The following is a 17,949-nucleotide window of genomic DNA, read 5'->3' as shown; positions in this document are numbered from 1 at the left end:
CCTATTTGCAAATGTAGCTTAATTTGGTTCTTAGTTTTGCCTGACATTGACCAGTCGAGCTGAGATGTTCCTCCATAAAAGTGAAGGATGGAATGTCTGTCAAAAAAGCAGGAACACTGTGGAAAAATAATGCCTGAATGAACAATGTACAGGCTGCACTGGTGCACTTTACATTACCAGCACATGTGGGCCAAATGTAAGCTTCAGGAGCATCCTCAACTCAGGAATTTCATAACTCCCAAGCACTTGGCTTTTGGCTTTCACATTTCACCAGCTGTTTTCTAGGAGTAACTATTTCAACCTAATCCAGTGAGAATATACACTTCAATTTTTCATAGGAAGTTGTTAAAAGAGATGAAACCCAACTTTTATTAGGAAGGTGAGATTTTAGCTAGCTGTATTTGTTTCAAATCCTGTTTTTCATTATATCCATCTTGAGCTCCGATGTCTTTTGCTAGGGACTGTGTTTTTTCAAGTTAACATTATTACAGTGTAGAGCACTCTGTCACAGAATGCTCTTAAGGCCAAAAGCGTGAATAGCTTCAAACAAGGAGCAGACAATTTGTGGTAGATAATTGTCTTAGTGCCTATTCAACATGACAGTCATGATACAACCCCTAGCGAAGGAAGTCCCTTAACTGCAGACTGCCAGAAGCAAAAAAGAAAGACAAAGAGATCATGTTATGCTTGGCCTGGTTTCCATATTCTTTTCCAAAGCATTTGCTTCTTTTAAAGAAGCAGGACTGAGATAAAAAGATGTTTATCTGGTACAGCATAAAGGTTCTTGTTCTCTTATTACACACATATAGATGTATACACACGCACAATATATATACGATCAGCAAAGCAGTGCCAGGTAATTCCATGTGAGGAGAGGAAAGAAATGATAGATGCTTTCAAATGATCCAATGTAGAGTTACCCCAAATCCATTATGGAAGATGTCAATTTTTTTCCAGGCGTAAACTGAGGTGAAGGATTTCACAGTTTCATGTGCACGGAGCATGGGACCTTGGTGTTCAGTCATGTCATGCACAGCCGTGGTGTTATGGTCTTCCCCGTTCTGGGTGGCCAAAGAGTGTAAAAAACTGCTCAGTAGGTTCTAACCCTTGGCCTGGCCCACCAGTGTGAAAGCAAACCCTTTCCCTTGGCTCTTTCATTGACATGTCCTCTTATCCTTTTGAAAAGGGAAGAACATCTGAACACATTGTTGGACATCAAAGGGTCGCTCCATAAAGAAGATAGAGTTGCTTTATTGAAGATACTTTGTGATAACTGTGGGAAAACTGAAACAGAAAGCAACTTGCTTTTTGAAGATATAGAAGTAAAACCTGGAATGTATGAACGCTGTTGCTGCTTTTGTTGTTAGGAAAGGTAGGTGTGTGTGAGTGTGCTTGAGAGTGATGTGCACATGCATAGGCATGCCTGCTTCCAGGAGCATGGAATGCCTGTGGCTGTAACATCACCTCTCTGAGCTCCTTGTTGCTATACACTCCATGTATGCTTTCCTTCTCTGCAAATTTCCACACCATGAAGCATCACGTTGGAAGTGGTGAAAGGAACTGAATGCTGAGAAGTGTGATTCAGCTTTCAGCAGCAATAAAGGAGAAGACAGGGCTTTTCCTTCCCATTCCTCCCTCCTGTCTGTGCATCTCTGCAGCAAGGCTCCTCTCCCTCCTAGCCCGTTATGATACATGCACATGTAACCAGGCAAGCTCTGGTGCATACCCACTTTAAAAATAGCCTTCAGTGGAGAGCATAGAGCTATTTGTTTCACTTGAAATAATCTCTAACTTCTATTTAGTCTGAATTTGTCCAGCTTCAGCTGGACAGAATTTTGTTTTATCTGTGCCATGCCAGAGCCCGCTGCTATCAGAAAGCTCAGTTAATATTTACAGATTGTCACCAGTCACCTACTGTTGGTTAAGCTGAATAGATCGAGTGTCTCAGGTTGAAGAGTACAGTCTCTTTGCACCACCTTCTCCTCTGCTCTCCCATGTCACTGTTTATTTATAGTTCCCCATGTTAGCAGAGCAAGGATGAGAGACACAGAGCTCTGACCTGGGGCTCCAGGCACAAGCAGACAGCAGATTGCCCTGCTATAAGGAATAGAAAGCAACGAGAGAAATGATTAATAAGCAAGCACACTTTCCCCTTATAATGAAAATTGATTCAGATATAATGAATGGGCTTCCAGTCACCCACTTGTATACCACTCTTTAAAGTACTTATACATAGCACCACTTTTGCCTTAGAATAGATGTTCAGGAACACGCTTTTAAGATACTGTAAATCACTTAATCTCCTATTTGCTGAAATCCCCTGGGTAAATAGGCTCCCAAATCCCAGAACTGGCTGGGCTGCAGTGTGGCAGAAACGTTTGTGCTACAGATTGGCAGCCTTATTCCAGCTCATACGTAGCAGTGAAACTGATTGTGGGATGTGCTTAAGTAAAGGTGACCTTGATTTACAATAAGGGCAGTGAGGCACTGGCACAGGTTGCCCAGAGAGGTGGTGGATGCCCCAAGCCTGGAGACGGCCAAGGTCAGTTGGACGGGGCTGTGTGCACCTGATGGAGCTGTGGGTGTCCCTGTTCAGTGCAGGGGGGACCCTTTAAGGGTCCCTTCCAACTCAGAGAATTCTATGATTCTATGACTGTCAACACGTGAACACTGATAAAGTTTAATTCAGGAGTCTGTGAATAGAAGCAATGTTTCTGCTGTTTGCCTCTTGCACGTGTTCTGACAAGTGCTATTTTATTACACATCTTTTTTCTTGCTTTCAGTCAGACCTACTGTGAGAAACATGAAGTTCTCTCTCCCACATAGCAGTATCTGCAGTCACAGCTCCTGGGAAGCTTCATGGACTCGTGCAGCTGGATGCATGAAGACGTGTGGCAGCAATGGAAGCCAGAATTCCTGCACTTCTGCAGGAAAACCACACGGCTCAGATCCTAATGTTCTATGCAATGACCAGGCAGAAGTTGACTGGAGTATGGCTGAAAGACATTCCTTTAAACTTGCTTAGAGAATGCTGCTTAGCTGAGTCCTGGTGGTTATTCCCAGGATGCGCTATCATGGTGTGGAGGAGGAGGAGAGAGAGGTTCCCCTCTGCCAAATTTCTGTTATACAGTCTCATGCTTAACAAGGGACTGCTGCACCATACAGTGTCCTAGCAGATGATACAGTATGATAACCTGCCCCAGGGCTCTCTGTAGAGCCTAGCCCGTGGGAGCACGGAGCAGCTGTGGGCATGGTGCAGGATTCAGCCCTTGTAAGCCTCACCTGATAGAAATGTGACCTTTCCCTTGTCACACTAAGGTCACAAGCCCCAAGAGTGGGAGCAGAAGATGCATCTGTCCTCGTGTCCCTTGCTGGGATGGCTCACGGCAGTCTCTTTGTGGGATGGGGAGCTCTTCATGTACAAGTTTCTCAGCTGGTGCTGGAGCACTTTTGCATTCATTTTTGTACCTCAGTTACTGGAAATTTCTTCTTGCTGTGTGAAGTAGCTCCTTTGGAGAGGGAGTGGAAGGCCTTGAGGGAAGTAGTCAGTGAAAGCAGCTGTTTGTCCCAGCCTCTGGGCAAGGTCTGTGCTGTTTTCAGATGTAGATAGGCAGTTCTGCTAAGGAAAGCACTAACTTTCTAGTTATCTATGGACTGTTCACACCCTCAAGCTGAATTTGATTCAAGGCCCTCCTTTAATTTAGGTCATTATAGACTTGTTCCTCTCTGGCCACGTAAACAAGAAAAAAGCTCTGCTACCTCAGATCTACTGTTGCTGTTGGCATCAACACAGGCTCTTCTCTAATAGGAAAAGGGGAAGTCTGTGCATAACCTGCAAGCTTGCAAGGCTGGGGCCACGTCCAGCTCCTGGGCTGTGGGATAGTGCAGGTCTGAATGGGTGCCACCATGCTTTGCAGCACCATGCCATGCCAACAGCCCCTTGGATGTGCCAGCGATGAAGCCACATCTTGGGGTGGCTCTGCAGGTTGGTGGACTCCTGTCACAGTGTGCAGTGCTGTGCTGGGAGTGCTGACAGCCCTGTCAAGCACGCTGGGTCATTTGTCCTCCCATGCTGCCTAATTGCACATTTTTTCAAGGGCAGGAAGTGATTACAGCCCCAACTTTGTGACAACGGGATTAGAGGCAGCCTCTGTTTATTGGAATTTCAATCAACGAACCTTCCAGAGAAAATAAATAAAAGCCCCTTTGACATTTTGATCGCGTCTGGTCTAAAAATAATTCCACCGCACTTGAGAGATTCCTGCCACAGACATTTTGATTGCCACATCCATCTCTTCCACTTGACATTCACAGGCAGACAAGGGTATGTTCTACTCACGGGCAGAGCTGAGGAGCCTTCGGGGATGGATTTGACCTGTGGTGGAATGGCTGGCAGTCATCTTCTGCTCTGCATGCTTGTATAGGATAAGCGCTGCTTTCAGTAATGCCTCTTAATGGCCTGCATGGCATCAGACTGTGGACAGGGCAAATAAAGGCTTGGCTTCAGGAGGCAACCTTGGGTGAGGAGCTTTGTCCACCAGGTTGAGTGCTGGTGGCATGTGGGAGGCTTTCTTGACCTGGGGTGTTCTCTGGAAAGGGGATGGGAGGACAGGCAGATGGCATGGAAGGAACATCCTCAGCCACCCACAAGCCTGCTGGGGGGAGCAGATGGTATGTGGGGGCATGCTGGGGGCTCCCAGGAGAGGAGGTGGTGAGGTCCTGTGTCACACAGGTGCCGTGAGCAGTGGGGAGGCTGTCTGGGGTGGTCAGGCAGGGAAGGGAAAGCTGTGAGCATGGGGGGTGAATGATTTCTCTTGTTTTGGGGGGATTTAACCCACTTCATTGTGAGCCCTGACATTCCTATATGAGCCCTTTCTAGGCTTCACCCCAGGCTGGGGTTAAGGCGCTTGGGTGGGATTTGTGCTGCACTCAATGGAGGGCAGGAAAGCAGGGTTGCGTTCAGGATCTTCCTGCAAGATTATTCCATAGCCTACGGAGGTATGCACTGCCCTTACTGTTTGATTTGCAGGGCCTGCTGCCACCCCAGAACTGCACTGAGCACTGCCCTGGTATCTGGCAGCTCCACCAAAGCGCAGAGCTGCTCAGAACTCAGCATCCTTTTGCAAGGGCTTTCTCCTACTACACAGGGACCACTTGGTCGTGCCATTGCCTTGCTCACCCGTGTTACGAAGAATTCAGAGGGCAGTGAGGCCCTGGCATTGCTGCCTGGAGAGCTGCGGTGCCCCATCCCTGGAAGTGCCCAAGGCCAGGTTGGGTCAGGCCCTGGGCAGCCTGAGCTGATGGGGGCAAACAGCCCACGGCAGGAGTTGGGACTGGGTAGGCTTTAAGACCCCTTCCAACCCAACCATTCTGTGATCGTAAAGGTGCACACGGACGAGAAACCTTTGCTGAGGACTCTGCTCAGCTCAAAGGGGCTGGGCTGGGTCCCCCTCCACCCGGGGACAGCCCGTGCTGCGAAGGGTCACGCAGTTGGTGCCACCTGGTGGCTTTCGAATCCCCTTCGGCTTCACAAGCAAGTATTTGCAAGGGGCCGCGGCTCTCTGTATCGCTTTGTTCTAGCACCCATCACAGAGCCTCGCAGGGTTTCGTAACAAAGGTAAAGCAAAGCTCCCCGCACAAACGGCGTCCCCCAGAGCAGGGCGCCCTCCCGTCCCTTCTCCTGCGGCCCCGGGTGCCGCCGCCAGGTGGGGATACGGCCGCGGGAACGCGCCGCTCGGGAGCGCCCAGCGCGGGGCTGACGGCCGCCAGGGGCCCTTCTGCTGCTCCGGGCAGCGCGGGGCGGGGTGCGGGAAGACTGGCTGCCGCTCCTGCTGCTGCTGCTATCCGCCGGGCTTTGCTTCTTGCAGCGCTTTCTCGGGCGCCGCTGGCGGTCAGCCACCTACTCCGTTTGCCTTCGCGTTGCTCAGAGCTGACAGCAGCCCGCTCTCGATGCTGACAGCTGGAGCTGCCGAGTTGCTTTTCATGCTGGGCAGGTGTCAGCTCGTTTTTGCAAATCCCAGCGAGAGATTTCCTTTTTCACAGCGATGTGTTGACGCAGCCCGTTCGTGACCCTTCATTACTCCGCAGTGTTTGGCTTTTTGCAGTTACTGCTGGACGGGCAGTTTCCTCTCCATATTTGTGCAGTTGTTTACTTCTGTGTCATCGTGTTATACTCATTCTGCATCTTATTGATCTTTTTTCCTAGATAGCTGCAAGTTCAAATCCTGTCCTCTGCCTCCCTGCATGCAGCCCCTGAAGGTCTCACAAGCATCCTTTGCATTCCAGCATCTAAAATCTTAATGAGCCTTTTTAATTCCTGTCTGGGACAAAGCAAGCAGATGTAATCCATCTCTAGAAGCCTCCAGTTTATTTAGGCTGCAGTTGGATGCACAGTTTGTTATCATTCTCATATTTCATTTTGTTTGGCAGTGTAGCTGCATAAACATCCCCCACGGCACCTCTCCCGGGGCAGAGCTCAGGGCTGGGAGTAAATCAGGGGGACAGCAGGGATGGGGGTGGCACAGACTGCACAGCCAGGGCTACTGCTGGAGCAGATGCATCTCTGAGCACTACAATTATGTCCCGTGGTGCTTTTCATCCCTTGGTACTGGCACTGGCTTTGCCTTTTACTTGTTCCCCAATGCCTATGCCACAGCTTGATGTGAATCCGCTGGAATTTGAGCAAGTGTTGTTTCTGTCTGTAATTCCCCCTCAAACTTCAGAGGATTAAGGAATTCATGAGTAAGCTAAATTCCCACCACACTTCATATCCCCCCTTCCTCACTGGGAGACTTCTTCGTGCATTCAATATTTTTTCCTGAGTTGCTGACAACTCCTCCAGACTCCGTGCTCTCCTTAGGTTGACCTGCCTCGGGTCTCTCCTACTGCATCTCATCTGCCCCTGCTGACTGTGTTTTTCCCAGCTCCTCCTGTGCTGAGACCCAATGTCTCTCTGCTTTCCCCATCCCTAGTTTCTCATCATTCATTTCACCTTCAGAACAGTGGCAGGAAGGGGGTGCTGAGCTCCGTGGCCCTGCTGCTCATGCAGTGCCATATCCTGTGTTTAACCAAGTATTAGGAATCAACGTTTTGTTTCTGCCTTTCCCCATGTGCAGTTTGCCCCACACTGTTGTTTCGCTCATGTGCATTCTGACCTTCAGTGCGGGCTGAGCTGCCAAACTCTGTGTTTAGGAATTTCCCTCTTCAACCCTGACGCAGAGCATTGGGTAGGATTGTAGGGCTCGTGAGGCTGGAAGGGTGCGGGAAAAGCAGCGATTCTGGGAAATCACGTGGCACTCCCAGCATTTGGAAACATTTGAGGCTGCCAGCCATGATACAAGCTCACAGTTGTGCATGCTTTAGGGCACTGCGTCAAGGCAAGGCTGTAGCTACTGCAGAAGGCAGAGTATGGCCTGAGTCATTCGTTTGGACAAAGCCACACCCTTCCCCAAAGGAGCTCCTCCATCCATGGGGAAATGACAGACAGCTGCCATGAGGGAACAGTGCTCTGGTTTTACTCAGATGCTGTCTGATTTTCATTTTTGTGAATACAGAGATGTTCGTGTCAGCTTCAGATGTTTTGCAAGGCTGGACTCCCGAGGATTCAGCATTGCTGAAATTCTCCTTTTGCCTCAGAAATGCTGCAGCTGGATCCCTCCCTCCTGGCTGTAAGTGAGGCTGGGGACAAGCTCCTCCAATGGCCTAGGTTCCCCAGGGCTGCCAGGCATTGCTGCATCTAGTGACATCTTCGTGCTGTGCAAAGGGAATTTTCCACCAAAGAAGGTCTGAAATACATGCAGTGAGAAGGGATTCCCTTTCTATTGCCTGTTTTGGGGTAGCCCAACTCTCTGTATTGCAAAAGACACTTTACCCCTCCTGCAAGGCAGCGGACAGTAGCAATAACTGAGCTACAGTACATTGGGCAGGAGGTGGATGTGTAGTTGATGGCTAGCCTATAAACCATAACTATCCATCAGTCACCACTGGCATCAGGATCCTCATGTGTGACAATGGCAGTCCCTGGAGGTCTTCCAGAAGGCTCTTATTTTTCTAGGGCAAGACATCAATGTGGGTATGGTCACCATTCAGGATCTACCCATCTTCAGGGGAGGCAACCAGGGAGCAAGCTCACAGCAGGACTCTTGCCTTGGTCAAGGCTGCATATCTGCATGACTAACAGAGCAGCTCCTGGCCAAAACCTGCTCTGAGGTGTAACTGAGGGGTACAAGCACTTTAGGTCACATTTGGCCTGCTTTAAAGCAGCTGTTGCTTGAAGAAAACGAGCTGAAGCTGTGAGTTCTGTTTATAATTTTTCCCGTTAGTGAAAAATTACTGTAGGTCAATGGCAGCAGCTTTCTTCTCCAAGTGTTACAACATCTCCTGCTGTACCACAGTGTGTCTCCCCTTTGCTTCTGGAAAGGCACAGAACTCGCTAAAGACATCCACATCAAAGGCTGTCCTCCCCCATGTGCCTCCGGTTCCCCTCAATATGCTCAGCTGATGTAAGGGACTTGCAGACAGTAGCAGCAGCCTGTCTTCTTAGAAAACCACAGCTGTTGGCCATAGGGATCTTCACTGAAGTCACAGATTCATTGACATTGGAAAAGACCCCTAAGATCATCTAGTCCAACCATCAGTCTACCACCAACATTGCCCACTAAGCCATGTCTCTCAGTGCCACGTCTCCATGTTTCTAGAACACCACCAGGGATGGTGACTCCACCACCTCCCTGAGTGACATGTTCCAGTGACAGAAGGCTCCTTCAGAGAAGTTTTTTTTCTAATATCCAACCTGAATCCAATCCTTCATAACTTATTTGCTGACAACATGTGCAGGAGAGATTTGCCCCTGTGATGGATGTGCTGCCAGTGAGATGGTTCAGTGGAGGGGCCTAGGGCTCCTGGCTAATGAACAGAGTTTGCAGAAGCTGGGCTTGCTGAGCCTGGTAGAACAGAATAAAGCAACCTATGTGAAGAGTGGTTGCAATGATAACAGAACTGAATGCTTCTCAGTAGTAGCCCATGGTACACCACAGGGAAACGGGCACAGGTTATGTCTCCCTGAGTTCCATGAACAAGGATGTTGTGCAGCCCCAGAGATGTGGTGAACTCTCCACTCAGAGGTTTTCAAGGCTTCATTAGGCAAAAGCACAGGTTGACCTGAGCTAGCATTGCAGATGATCCTGCTTTGCATGGGAAGACGGACTGGAGGCTGCAGAGCCTCCTTCCAGTGGTGCCAGCATCCTGTGAGCCCTACATCCAGGCTGAGCTCATTACAGCCTGTCTGAGTGCTAATGTGCAAAGATCATTATTTCTCACCACTGGAAAGAAATAGAAGGAAAAGGCTCTATGGCCTTTGTCTGAAGAGTTGTTTCCATAAGCATGATGTAGCAGGAGAGTCAATGGAGCCAAGAGCAAGGAATCGAAACCACTCCTGTTCTTCTGTAATCTTTAAACATTGACCTATTGTACTAAGGAAAAGGGCAAAGAGAGGGAAAAAAATAATTAAGGGTAGCTAGAATGGCTTGTATCTCCTCAGAATCATGCTTTTGTTTTGTTCACCACCCACCATGGTCTTGCTCCTTGGGAAGTGAGCCCGTGTAAGGGTGGGATTTCCTGCAAGGCCTCGCTTTCTTGTAGTGTTTCACCAAGAAGCGATGCTCACTCAGGATGTTTGTTCTTGTTAATACTGGAGCATAAACACATCCCAGCTGCAAACAGGGACACAAGGCAGGGCTCCAGGCTCACAGTAAACTGGAGCACCATGCAAAAAGATTTGGGAGTTTTTAGTGAGCTAAAGTTGACTTGAATTTGTAAGTGCAGTTGCTTTCTTTGTATTTTCTGTATTTAACATAATGTCAGTTTTTTTCTTCCACTGTGTGACAAGTAAGAAGAGCAGAAGATAGTTCTTGAAAAGAACTATGAGGAGACTGATTTGCCAACCTGCCTTCCCAGACTGCCTTGGAGCATGAAGCTGAGTGCAGCAGAGATTCAGCAGAGCTTGAGGGTGACCTTCACAGAGACATTCATTGCTCCTCCTGAACCTCTGGCACTACATGGGCTCTATTAAACTAACCACAGAATGCAGACCACATGGAGCAAGATGCTTCAATCCATGATCCCAAGCAGCTGGGCAGCCCAGGATGTGGCACAAGACAGCTGCATTGCTTAGGATGAAGATCTCTCCAGCCCAAAGCTCTCTCTACACCAGTGAAAAAAATAGATGCCCAGGGAAAAGAGAAACGATGAAGAAACTTGATATACCCCCCAAATACTCTCCCAGACATCTACGGTTGATGGCTTACACGTTTCTTGAGCCAGGGCGGTGTCTGCATTTGAAAGTGGATGAGAATTGCTAAGTTATGGTCTGAAGCAATCATTGAGCACCTGGTGAAGGGACACAGCCAGCCCTGGGAGCACAGGAGAAAGCAATTCACCTGTGTGAACAGGTTCCACCCCTCCCTATGCCTCATTTAAGGGTTGCCTGGCACAAGGGAAGGGTCCCTACCTGTAGATGCCTTTTTTTTTTTTTTTTTTTTTTTTTTTTTTTTTTTTTTTTTTTTTTTTTTTTTTTTTTTTTTTCCCCCCCCTCCCCCACTGGCTTTTGACCATCACTTTTCTAGGGGGTAATTCAGAACTTATTTGCTATTGCTTTTGCTATGAAGGAACTCATGATGTTCTGTTCCTGTTTCTCTTTCTCCATCCTTGTCTCTTTCCTTCTGAGCACAGCTCACCTTTTGGCAGATGCAGCACCCTACACCAGAGGGCTGCTGCATCTTATGATATGCTCTGTGGGAAAGCATGCTGTTTGTTTGGCACTGGGTTTTGTGCCTCCTGTCTTCATCTGATACCTCCACAGTAGAAAAGACAGTTTTTCTCTTTCCTCAGCTGTTTTGCAGACTTCTATCTTCATAATTTCTTGTTCCTCTGTTAGTAACTCCTAGTATTTCTATGGACGGGGAGCAATGCTGTGGGCTGGATGCCTCCTGTGAGACCAGGCTGCCCAGGGCCCCATTCAGCCTAGCCTTGGGCTGGGCAGTGGTGTCAGGACCTCAGTTTCTTCCTTATGCATAATCTAAATCTACCTTCCTTTAGTTTGATGTTATTACTCCTTGGCCTATATGTTGCTCTTTGGGGGTTACTTAATGGCATAAACAGTTTCTCTGGTTGCTATGGGGAAATGATACAGTTGTGAGTAGGAGGTGGTGCACATGGCTGGGGACATCACTCATGTGGCAGTCATCCTCTGCCCCATGTGCAGATGATCTTGGAGATCTGATGGAACCTGTGGTCTTGAGGGGGAGGGGAGGGAGAGCTAGGGTTAGGATATTGAGCAGGATATGCTCTGCTACAGTCTAGGAAAATTACTTAAAATATCACTAACATATCAGATTGCTGGAAGCCTCCCAAAGCAAAACTGCCACTAAATGGTAGAGTTTCTTTGGGTAGGTTCATGGGGTATGTGTGGAGATTAGCATCTGCTCTGGGGTATGTGGTGCAGTTTGGGCTGTACTATTCCCACCATGCTACCCAGTCTGGCTTGGTTGATGCACTCTGCTTAGACAAAGGGACAGCAGCTCTTCTCTGTTCCTTCTCTGCTAACCAACCCTCAGCCAAAATGACCCCATACTGAAATGCCTTAATATACTCCATGAGGAGAACTCTGGTAGAATTGTGAGAAAGAAAAGTGTTTCAAGACCTAATGGCCTTCTACGTCCTTGTCCTTTTCCAGGATAGTCTGATGGCTGGCCCATGTGGCAATTAATGCATTAGTTGTGTTGCAGTTTAAGCTTGTGGTGTCTATAAAGACATACTTAGAAAGGAAGCATTTCCTGGATAAGCCTGGGTAGAAACCCATAGAGCGTGGACTGAGGCCTTTCCTACTTGATGTTGCTGGCTGGAGGCTGCTCAATCCATAGGACTGAAGTGTCAGTCTTCCCTTCCAGATGTTGCATGGAGTGACACAGACTAGAGCAGTCATAGGCATGGTTTGGTGGTTGGACTGGATGACTTGAGTGGTCTTTCCAACCTTAGTGATTCCGTGAAGTTATTTAGCACTCTGACTCAGATTGTTTTGCTGGTGTTTAAGCACTGGGAGAACTGGAGTCTTTCATGGTCCTCTGGGTTTCATTCTCAAAGAAGAACCAGTGCGCAAATACTATTTGGTACGCTTTGGTGCATAGGGGCACTGAAAAAAATCTGCAAACCTGGCCCTCAAGAACCTAAATTACTGCAAAATCAGTGATACTGGAGAGCTGGAGCATGTGAGGGAAATTGGGGGGGGTTGAAATGTCAAGGAGCACGTGTGTGCCACAGGCAGCCCAGATCAATGCAAAGAGCAGAGAGGAGAAAAGATGTGGTCAAGGGAAAGAGGAACCTTGCTGCTAGGTCCTGTGATGTCAGCTCACTGGTTTTGTTCAAGGTCAGCAGATAGATAACTGTGGGAGAAAAAAGTGAAACGGGTTTGTGCAGCAAATAGGGAAACTCAGAATTAATTGCTGAGTGGTCAGTGACAGTGACACAAGGAGAGTAAAAGAGAAGTAAGGCGTTGTGGGAGAGACGTGGCCTTGCTAGAGGAACAAGATTCTACAAAGCTTTTACATGGCCTCTGATGTCTGCATCTGTCACTTCTGTTATTCCTTATTCCTGCTTCTGAGGGTGAAGAATGTCTCGCTGGGGGGGCTGCAGGCAGGGCAACAAGTGCAGAAGGGAATCACACCTAGATTCTCCTTCATAGTTGACCACAGCATGGGAGCGTGAAGCTGTGCTTCCAGGCTCGCTTCACTTTGCTCAGAGATCCTAGTATGCATCTGCTCACTGTCATGGTAGAAGTGGTGTGGGAAGGAGGTGGGAGCTGGCAGGACAGGTCACATCTGTGCTTCACCTCCTGCTCTGTAAAGGACAGCACAGATTTTTTCCCTGGTGCTCAGAGAGGAAGATCTGCTGTGCTGTGGTTCTGGGGGCAAGGGGCCACCCAAACAGATGGCTGTTCCAAGGGAACAAGGCTAAATGCCTCTTCCCTGAGTGAAGCATAATGCAATGTCTGCAGTGGTATTGTTAAGCATCTAGCTTGGCCTGGGGGGAAAAAAAAATAAAAATTGCAAATCACTTCTTCATGAATTTTTTTGGCTTGGCTCAGTTCCACTTGCATTATGAACTGAGGCGTATCTTAATGTGCCTTGTGCTGGACATGTAAAGTGGACTGTTTTTGTAGAAACACAGCTTATCTACGTGCTTAAATCTGTGCAGAACATGACTTGAAATCACTGCTGTGATTACAGATAGGTAAAGCTGTAGCAATATGGGCTGCGTTGTGTCAACTCAGTAAGTTTTTGACTGTTCAGGGCTGATTTCTTTTTTCTTAGCTGGTGATAGCTGAATGGGACATGAGATGGCTGAAAGTTCTCTTGCCAGTACTTTACTGTAATGAGGGAAAAATTAAAGCAAACAAACACAAAGCAATTCAAACACAATTCAGCTGTGTGGAGGCAGGCCAATAAAAATAAGCTCTGGTGTCCTAATTTTTTGCTAGCTGCCGGCTGACCCCATGGATGCACACTGCATGCCAGCAGGATGGTGGCATGGGAAATCTGTGTGCCACTCTGTGCTGCTGCACAATTGACAGCTTCAATCCACTTGAAAAGTGGGGTTCTCCAGGCACTGAGCCAGCCTTGTGCACGGCCACCTCTTCCACAAAAAGTTACAGACCTGTGTTGAACAGCAAGGGAGAAAGAGGACAGAGGAAATATGAGATGGAGGACTCGCAGGCTATGTGCGTTCCTGGGCTGATGAAATTGCCATCTGCCTTGCATCTGTGCTCTGGCACTTTTCATACAGTTCGTGGCAGAGGTGGCTGCAATCAGTCCTCAGCTCTCAGGGACAAAGAGCTGGTTTTGGTACTTGATTTCCCATTAAGTACCCCGCGCTCTGTCAGAAATAATGGGGCAGTGCTCCATGCAGTGGTTGGATGCTGCTGCACCACATTCCCTCAGACCAACATCATGTTTCCCCGGTATCTGTCTTCAGTACAGCTTGGTGCAAATGTCACTGTCTTGTTCGGTGCAGATATTGGCACAGGCTACCCAGAGAGGTGATGGAATCGCTGTCCCTGGAGGTATTTGAGAACTGTGAAGACAAGGCATGGAGGGACGAGGTTAGTGGGTGTAGTGGGGGTGGGTTGAGGTTGGTCCAGATAATCTTAGTGATCTCTTCTAACCTTAATGATTCTGTAAGTGTCCTCTTGCTGGATGGCCTCACAGCTCAGTGCCATCCTGCCTGGTGCAAGTCAGCAACGCTACTTTCCCATGGCACTGGCTTTGTGCAATGCCTGTTAGTGATTTGCTGTTTTGTAGTCATCTCCCCCTCCTTCCTGTTCTTCCCTTTACTGATCTGATTTACACACACGTTGTGTATGGGCATGTATTTGTCTGCAGGAAATAAAAAGTTGTGTTTGATGGCATTCATTCACAGCACTTCTTGCACTCAGATGGATGAAGGAATGACCACAAAGGAGGAGCAGACACAGACTGAGCAGCAAAGCCTCTGCAAAGCAAGAATGCCTCACCCTGAATTCAGCTGCTCACATCAAGAAGTCTGGCCATGCAGCTTGGAAAGGGCCTCTTTTTGGGAAGTTGTGGCTAATTCTTTACTTTTATTTTCTTTACTATGAGAGTGGAAAGGTGCTGGAACAAGCTGCCCAGTGAGGTTGTGGGTGCCCCATCTCTAGAGGTGTTCTAAGCCAGATTGGATGGGGCCCTGGGCTGCCTGATCTGGTATTAAATGGGGAGGTTGGTGGCCCTGCATGTGACAGGGGGTTGGAGATTCATGATCCTTGAGGTCCCTTCCAGCCCTGGCCATTCTGTGATGCTGTGTAATTGCAGGGATGAGTTTAGGACAGGATGCTTGTGTGTAGGACTGCTCTTGCAGGCCAGCCAAGGTGCATCTGTGCAGAGCTGGGTCCCTTTTGTGGGGCCAGAGTATTCCTAACCAGGCTGTGTGTCTGCTGAGCTAAGCTTTAGCTTGACACATGCTGCTTTACCTCTGAAGGCATTTTGACCTCAGATGGCACAGAAGTTTCACAGATTAAGAAATCCTGGCTGCTAAGTATGTGGGCTTTTTTTTTTCTTTTTTTTCCCCTCCCTGTGATCTCTGCCTCAGGTTGTGGAAATACTAAAACACTCCTTGGCATGGTTGGTGCTGTATTCCCTGTTCCCCAGGGAAAGGGGAATGATCCCTTCTGCTCAATTTTTTCCGAGTGAGAAGTGAAACTGCATTAAGAACTGCTGACCACGTGGAAACGTGGCACTCAGCCAGCTGAACCTCTGCAAGGTATCATTTGTCAGCAATGGTGCTAGAGCTTTTAGCAATGGCTGCTCTGCCTCCAGATCAATGGAAAACAAGCATTTGCCTTGATTTCATCGCATCACTACCCAATAGAGAGGTGGTGGTAGTGAGCCAGTTGTGGTCTGACCATGTGGGTCATCTCTTGGGCTTTCTATCACAGCTGTGACATCCCTTCTGCACCCAAGTGTGTGCTCCTGGCTCCTGTTGTCAATCATGGAACCCCTGGTGTCTTTGCCCAGGCTGTGCCCACATACGGGCTTGCTGGTGGAGCTGTCTGGAAAGATGAAACCCCAAACTCCAACAGCTCTGTGCAGCTCATTGCTTAGCTCCAAGATCAGCCACACTGACCTCTGGGGGCTGATGTTCAGCCTTGGCCTTTCAGGCACACACTGATATATTTGTTCTTGTCTTACAAAAAGCTTCAGAAGTCAAGGGATTCAGGACTTTGGATGTCCTAAATTCCAGTCCTGAATACAGGAAGTAGAGGTAAGACTGTAAAATTGTATCATATTTTCTGGTTATTAAATTCACTTGTACATTAAGTGAGAATTATATAACTGGAACACTGAGGTTTCTGAAGGCTCACAAGCCTGGAGTAAAAAGGAGTCTGCACTCTATTTCTTCCATGATGTGACAAAGCTCCTACAGCACTGTGGACATGCACAGTCCCTGATGTATTAATCAAAGGCAAAGTAAACAGGAGAAATAATGACCAGGACCCACAGTGGGAGCCAGTGCATGCACCATGGCAGAGCATGGGAAGAGGAAAGAGGTCTCACTTCAACTTGACTATATTGAATCCCAGATGCTGTGACTTGGCCAAACAAAATACCCTGATGTAGCATCTTTCCATGGAGGAAAAAATGTTCCATGTCTAGAGAAGTGTTCTTTGAAGGTCTGAAAATGGACAAAAGACTAGATATGGAGTGTAAGAGGGGGTACTGTGTACAGGTGTGATGCAAGGATGGTAGACTAAGAAATTACGTAAATATCAAGTATTACTTCTCTTACTTAAAACCTATAGATTTTATTGCCTCCATTTCTGTCTTGAAAGCATCCCCATTAAGGATTTTTTTTTCCCTGTATGCAAAGGGATGTAAACAGATTGCAGAAATCTGCTGTGTGTTGATTTTCCTAATGCTAATTTGCCTATTAGCATGGAAACATTGCTTGCATACTACTGAAAGCAGAAATTTGTTTTTCAAGTCAGCCTATATAGAAATGTATGAAAGTAGGAGATTAGTGTCATTTTAGATAATGAACTGAAGTTTGTGGTAGTGAGTTGCTCATGTGAGATAGTAGAAACTTACACTGGAAAGAAGTACTCAGTCAGAAACAGTGCAATTTCATGCAGAATTAATTGATTGGGTTACATGGGGAGATGGGCTGCGTCCCTTGCCCACAGGGACATGGAGACTGAAGTTCAGAGGGAGGTGGAAGGTGGAGACTATTTTTTTTCCTGTAAATTGTGATTTCTACCCAAAAAAAGTTGGCTTCAGACATTGTTCTGGATGACAGATGAATCTTGTCTGTCTTTAAAAGCTCCTATTGATTTTGTGCTGTACATGCTGATCTGACAAAATGTTCCCTAAGTAAATGCAATCTGAGCTCCTCAAGAGAGGCTTCTGAGAGAAATCAAATCAAACAAAATTGGAACTTGGGCAGTCCCTGCATTCCCCTGTAATACCTCTGTCTTTATGGTATTATAATGGATCAGAAGGAGATCCTGAGCTGGAAAGTTAAACAAAGACCAACAAAAGACTTTTGAGTGCAGCTATGTGCACTGTAGGTACTTGGAGGCTGCTCTCTCATCCTCACTGTATTTCTGCAGCCTTGTTTCTCTAGGGCATCTCCAATGTTTTCCTTACTGCGGTACAGCAAAGGTTATCTGGATTACTGTTTGTGCCAGGCAGGATTAACAGAGTTACCCAAAAGAGTAACTTTGGTTGTCTTTTCTCTAAAAGAGTGGTAATGCTTTGGCACAGGCTGCCCGGGGAGGTGGATTCACCATTTTTGGAGGTGTTTGAGAACCATGGAGATGTGGCACTGAGGGATGTGATCAGTGGATGTATTGAGATGCGTTGGGACTAAAGGATCCCAAGGTCATTTCCAACCTTTACGGTTCTGTGATTCTGTGTGATCTTCAAAAGCTGCTAAGGTCCCTCTAGGAGCAGGTCTAACCTACCCAGAGCATTCAGGAGTTACACTTGTTTGATTTCCTTCCCTCTCTTCCCCCATCCCTTTTTCTGTGACTCTTATGGCTCTCTTTGCTCCAGTGAGTGAAATCACAGTGCCAGTCTGTGGATCCTGCCTCTCTTGAATTACCCTGAACCCTGTGGTCCTTTGGAAGTGGAGTGGGTGGGTGCCCCTTACTGAGCATCCTGCAATGCTTCCAGAAAACTGCCTGTATCGGGTAGGGCAGCCATGGCACTTTCATCATCTCCAGATGACATTCCCTTCACATCTGTCTCCTCTCCAAGGGATGTCAAGGCCAGTGTGTGGTACAGTAGTGCCTGCAGGACCTCGTCTCAAGCAGGGGAAAAGCCGGAACCTTCTGGATTGAATGCAATGAAACACTCGTGTCACTGCCCAAATGCTCAACATAGC

The 17,949-nt window shown here is 47.7% G+C and overlaps 1 protein-coding gene across 7 annotated transcripts in view; it reads left to right on the top strand.

The window, feature by feature from the left end:
* LOC125695252 (uncharacterized) overlaps positions 1–4,221 on the top strand; it is a 35,408-nt gene extending 31,187 nt beyond the window's left edge. For 6 of the 7 annotated variants that reach the window (XM_048949465.1, XM_048949458.1, XM_048949462.1 and 3 more), the window contains 2 exons: positions 1,187–1,372; positions 2,784–4,221. In XM_048949465.1, coding sequence (XP_048805422.1) covers positions 1,187–1,367 — 181 coding nt within the window. In that variant the 3' untranslated portion in view covers positions 1,368–1,372; positions 2,784–4,221. The remainder of the gene's footprint in view (positions 1–1,186; positions 1,373–2,783) is intronic. The other variant, XM_048949463.1, reaches the window with a different exon arrangement.
* The last annotated feature ends 13,728 nt before the right edge of the window (positions 4,222–17,949 follow it).

The sequence above is a fragment of the Lagopus muta genome, chromosome 6 (genome assembly GCF_023343835.1).
Source record: "Lagopus muta isolate bLagMut1 chromosome 6, bLagMut1 primary, whole genome shotgun sequence".
Lineage (NCBI taxonomy): Eukaryota > Metazoa > Chordata > Aves > Galliformes > Phasianidae > Lagopus > Lagopus muta.
The sequence above is the reverse complement of the archived record's forward strand: the minus strand, read 5'-3'. Positions and strand labels throughout refer to the sequence as shown.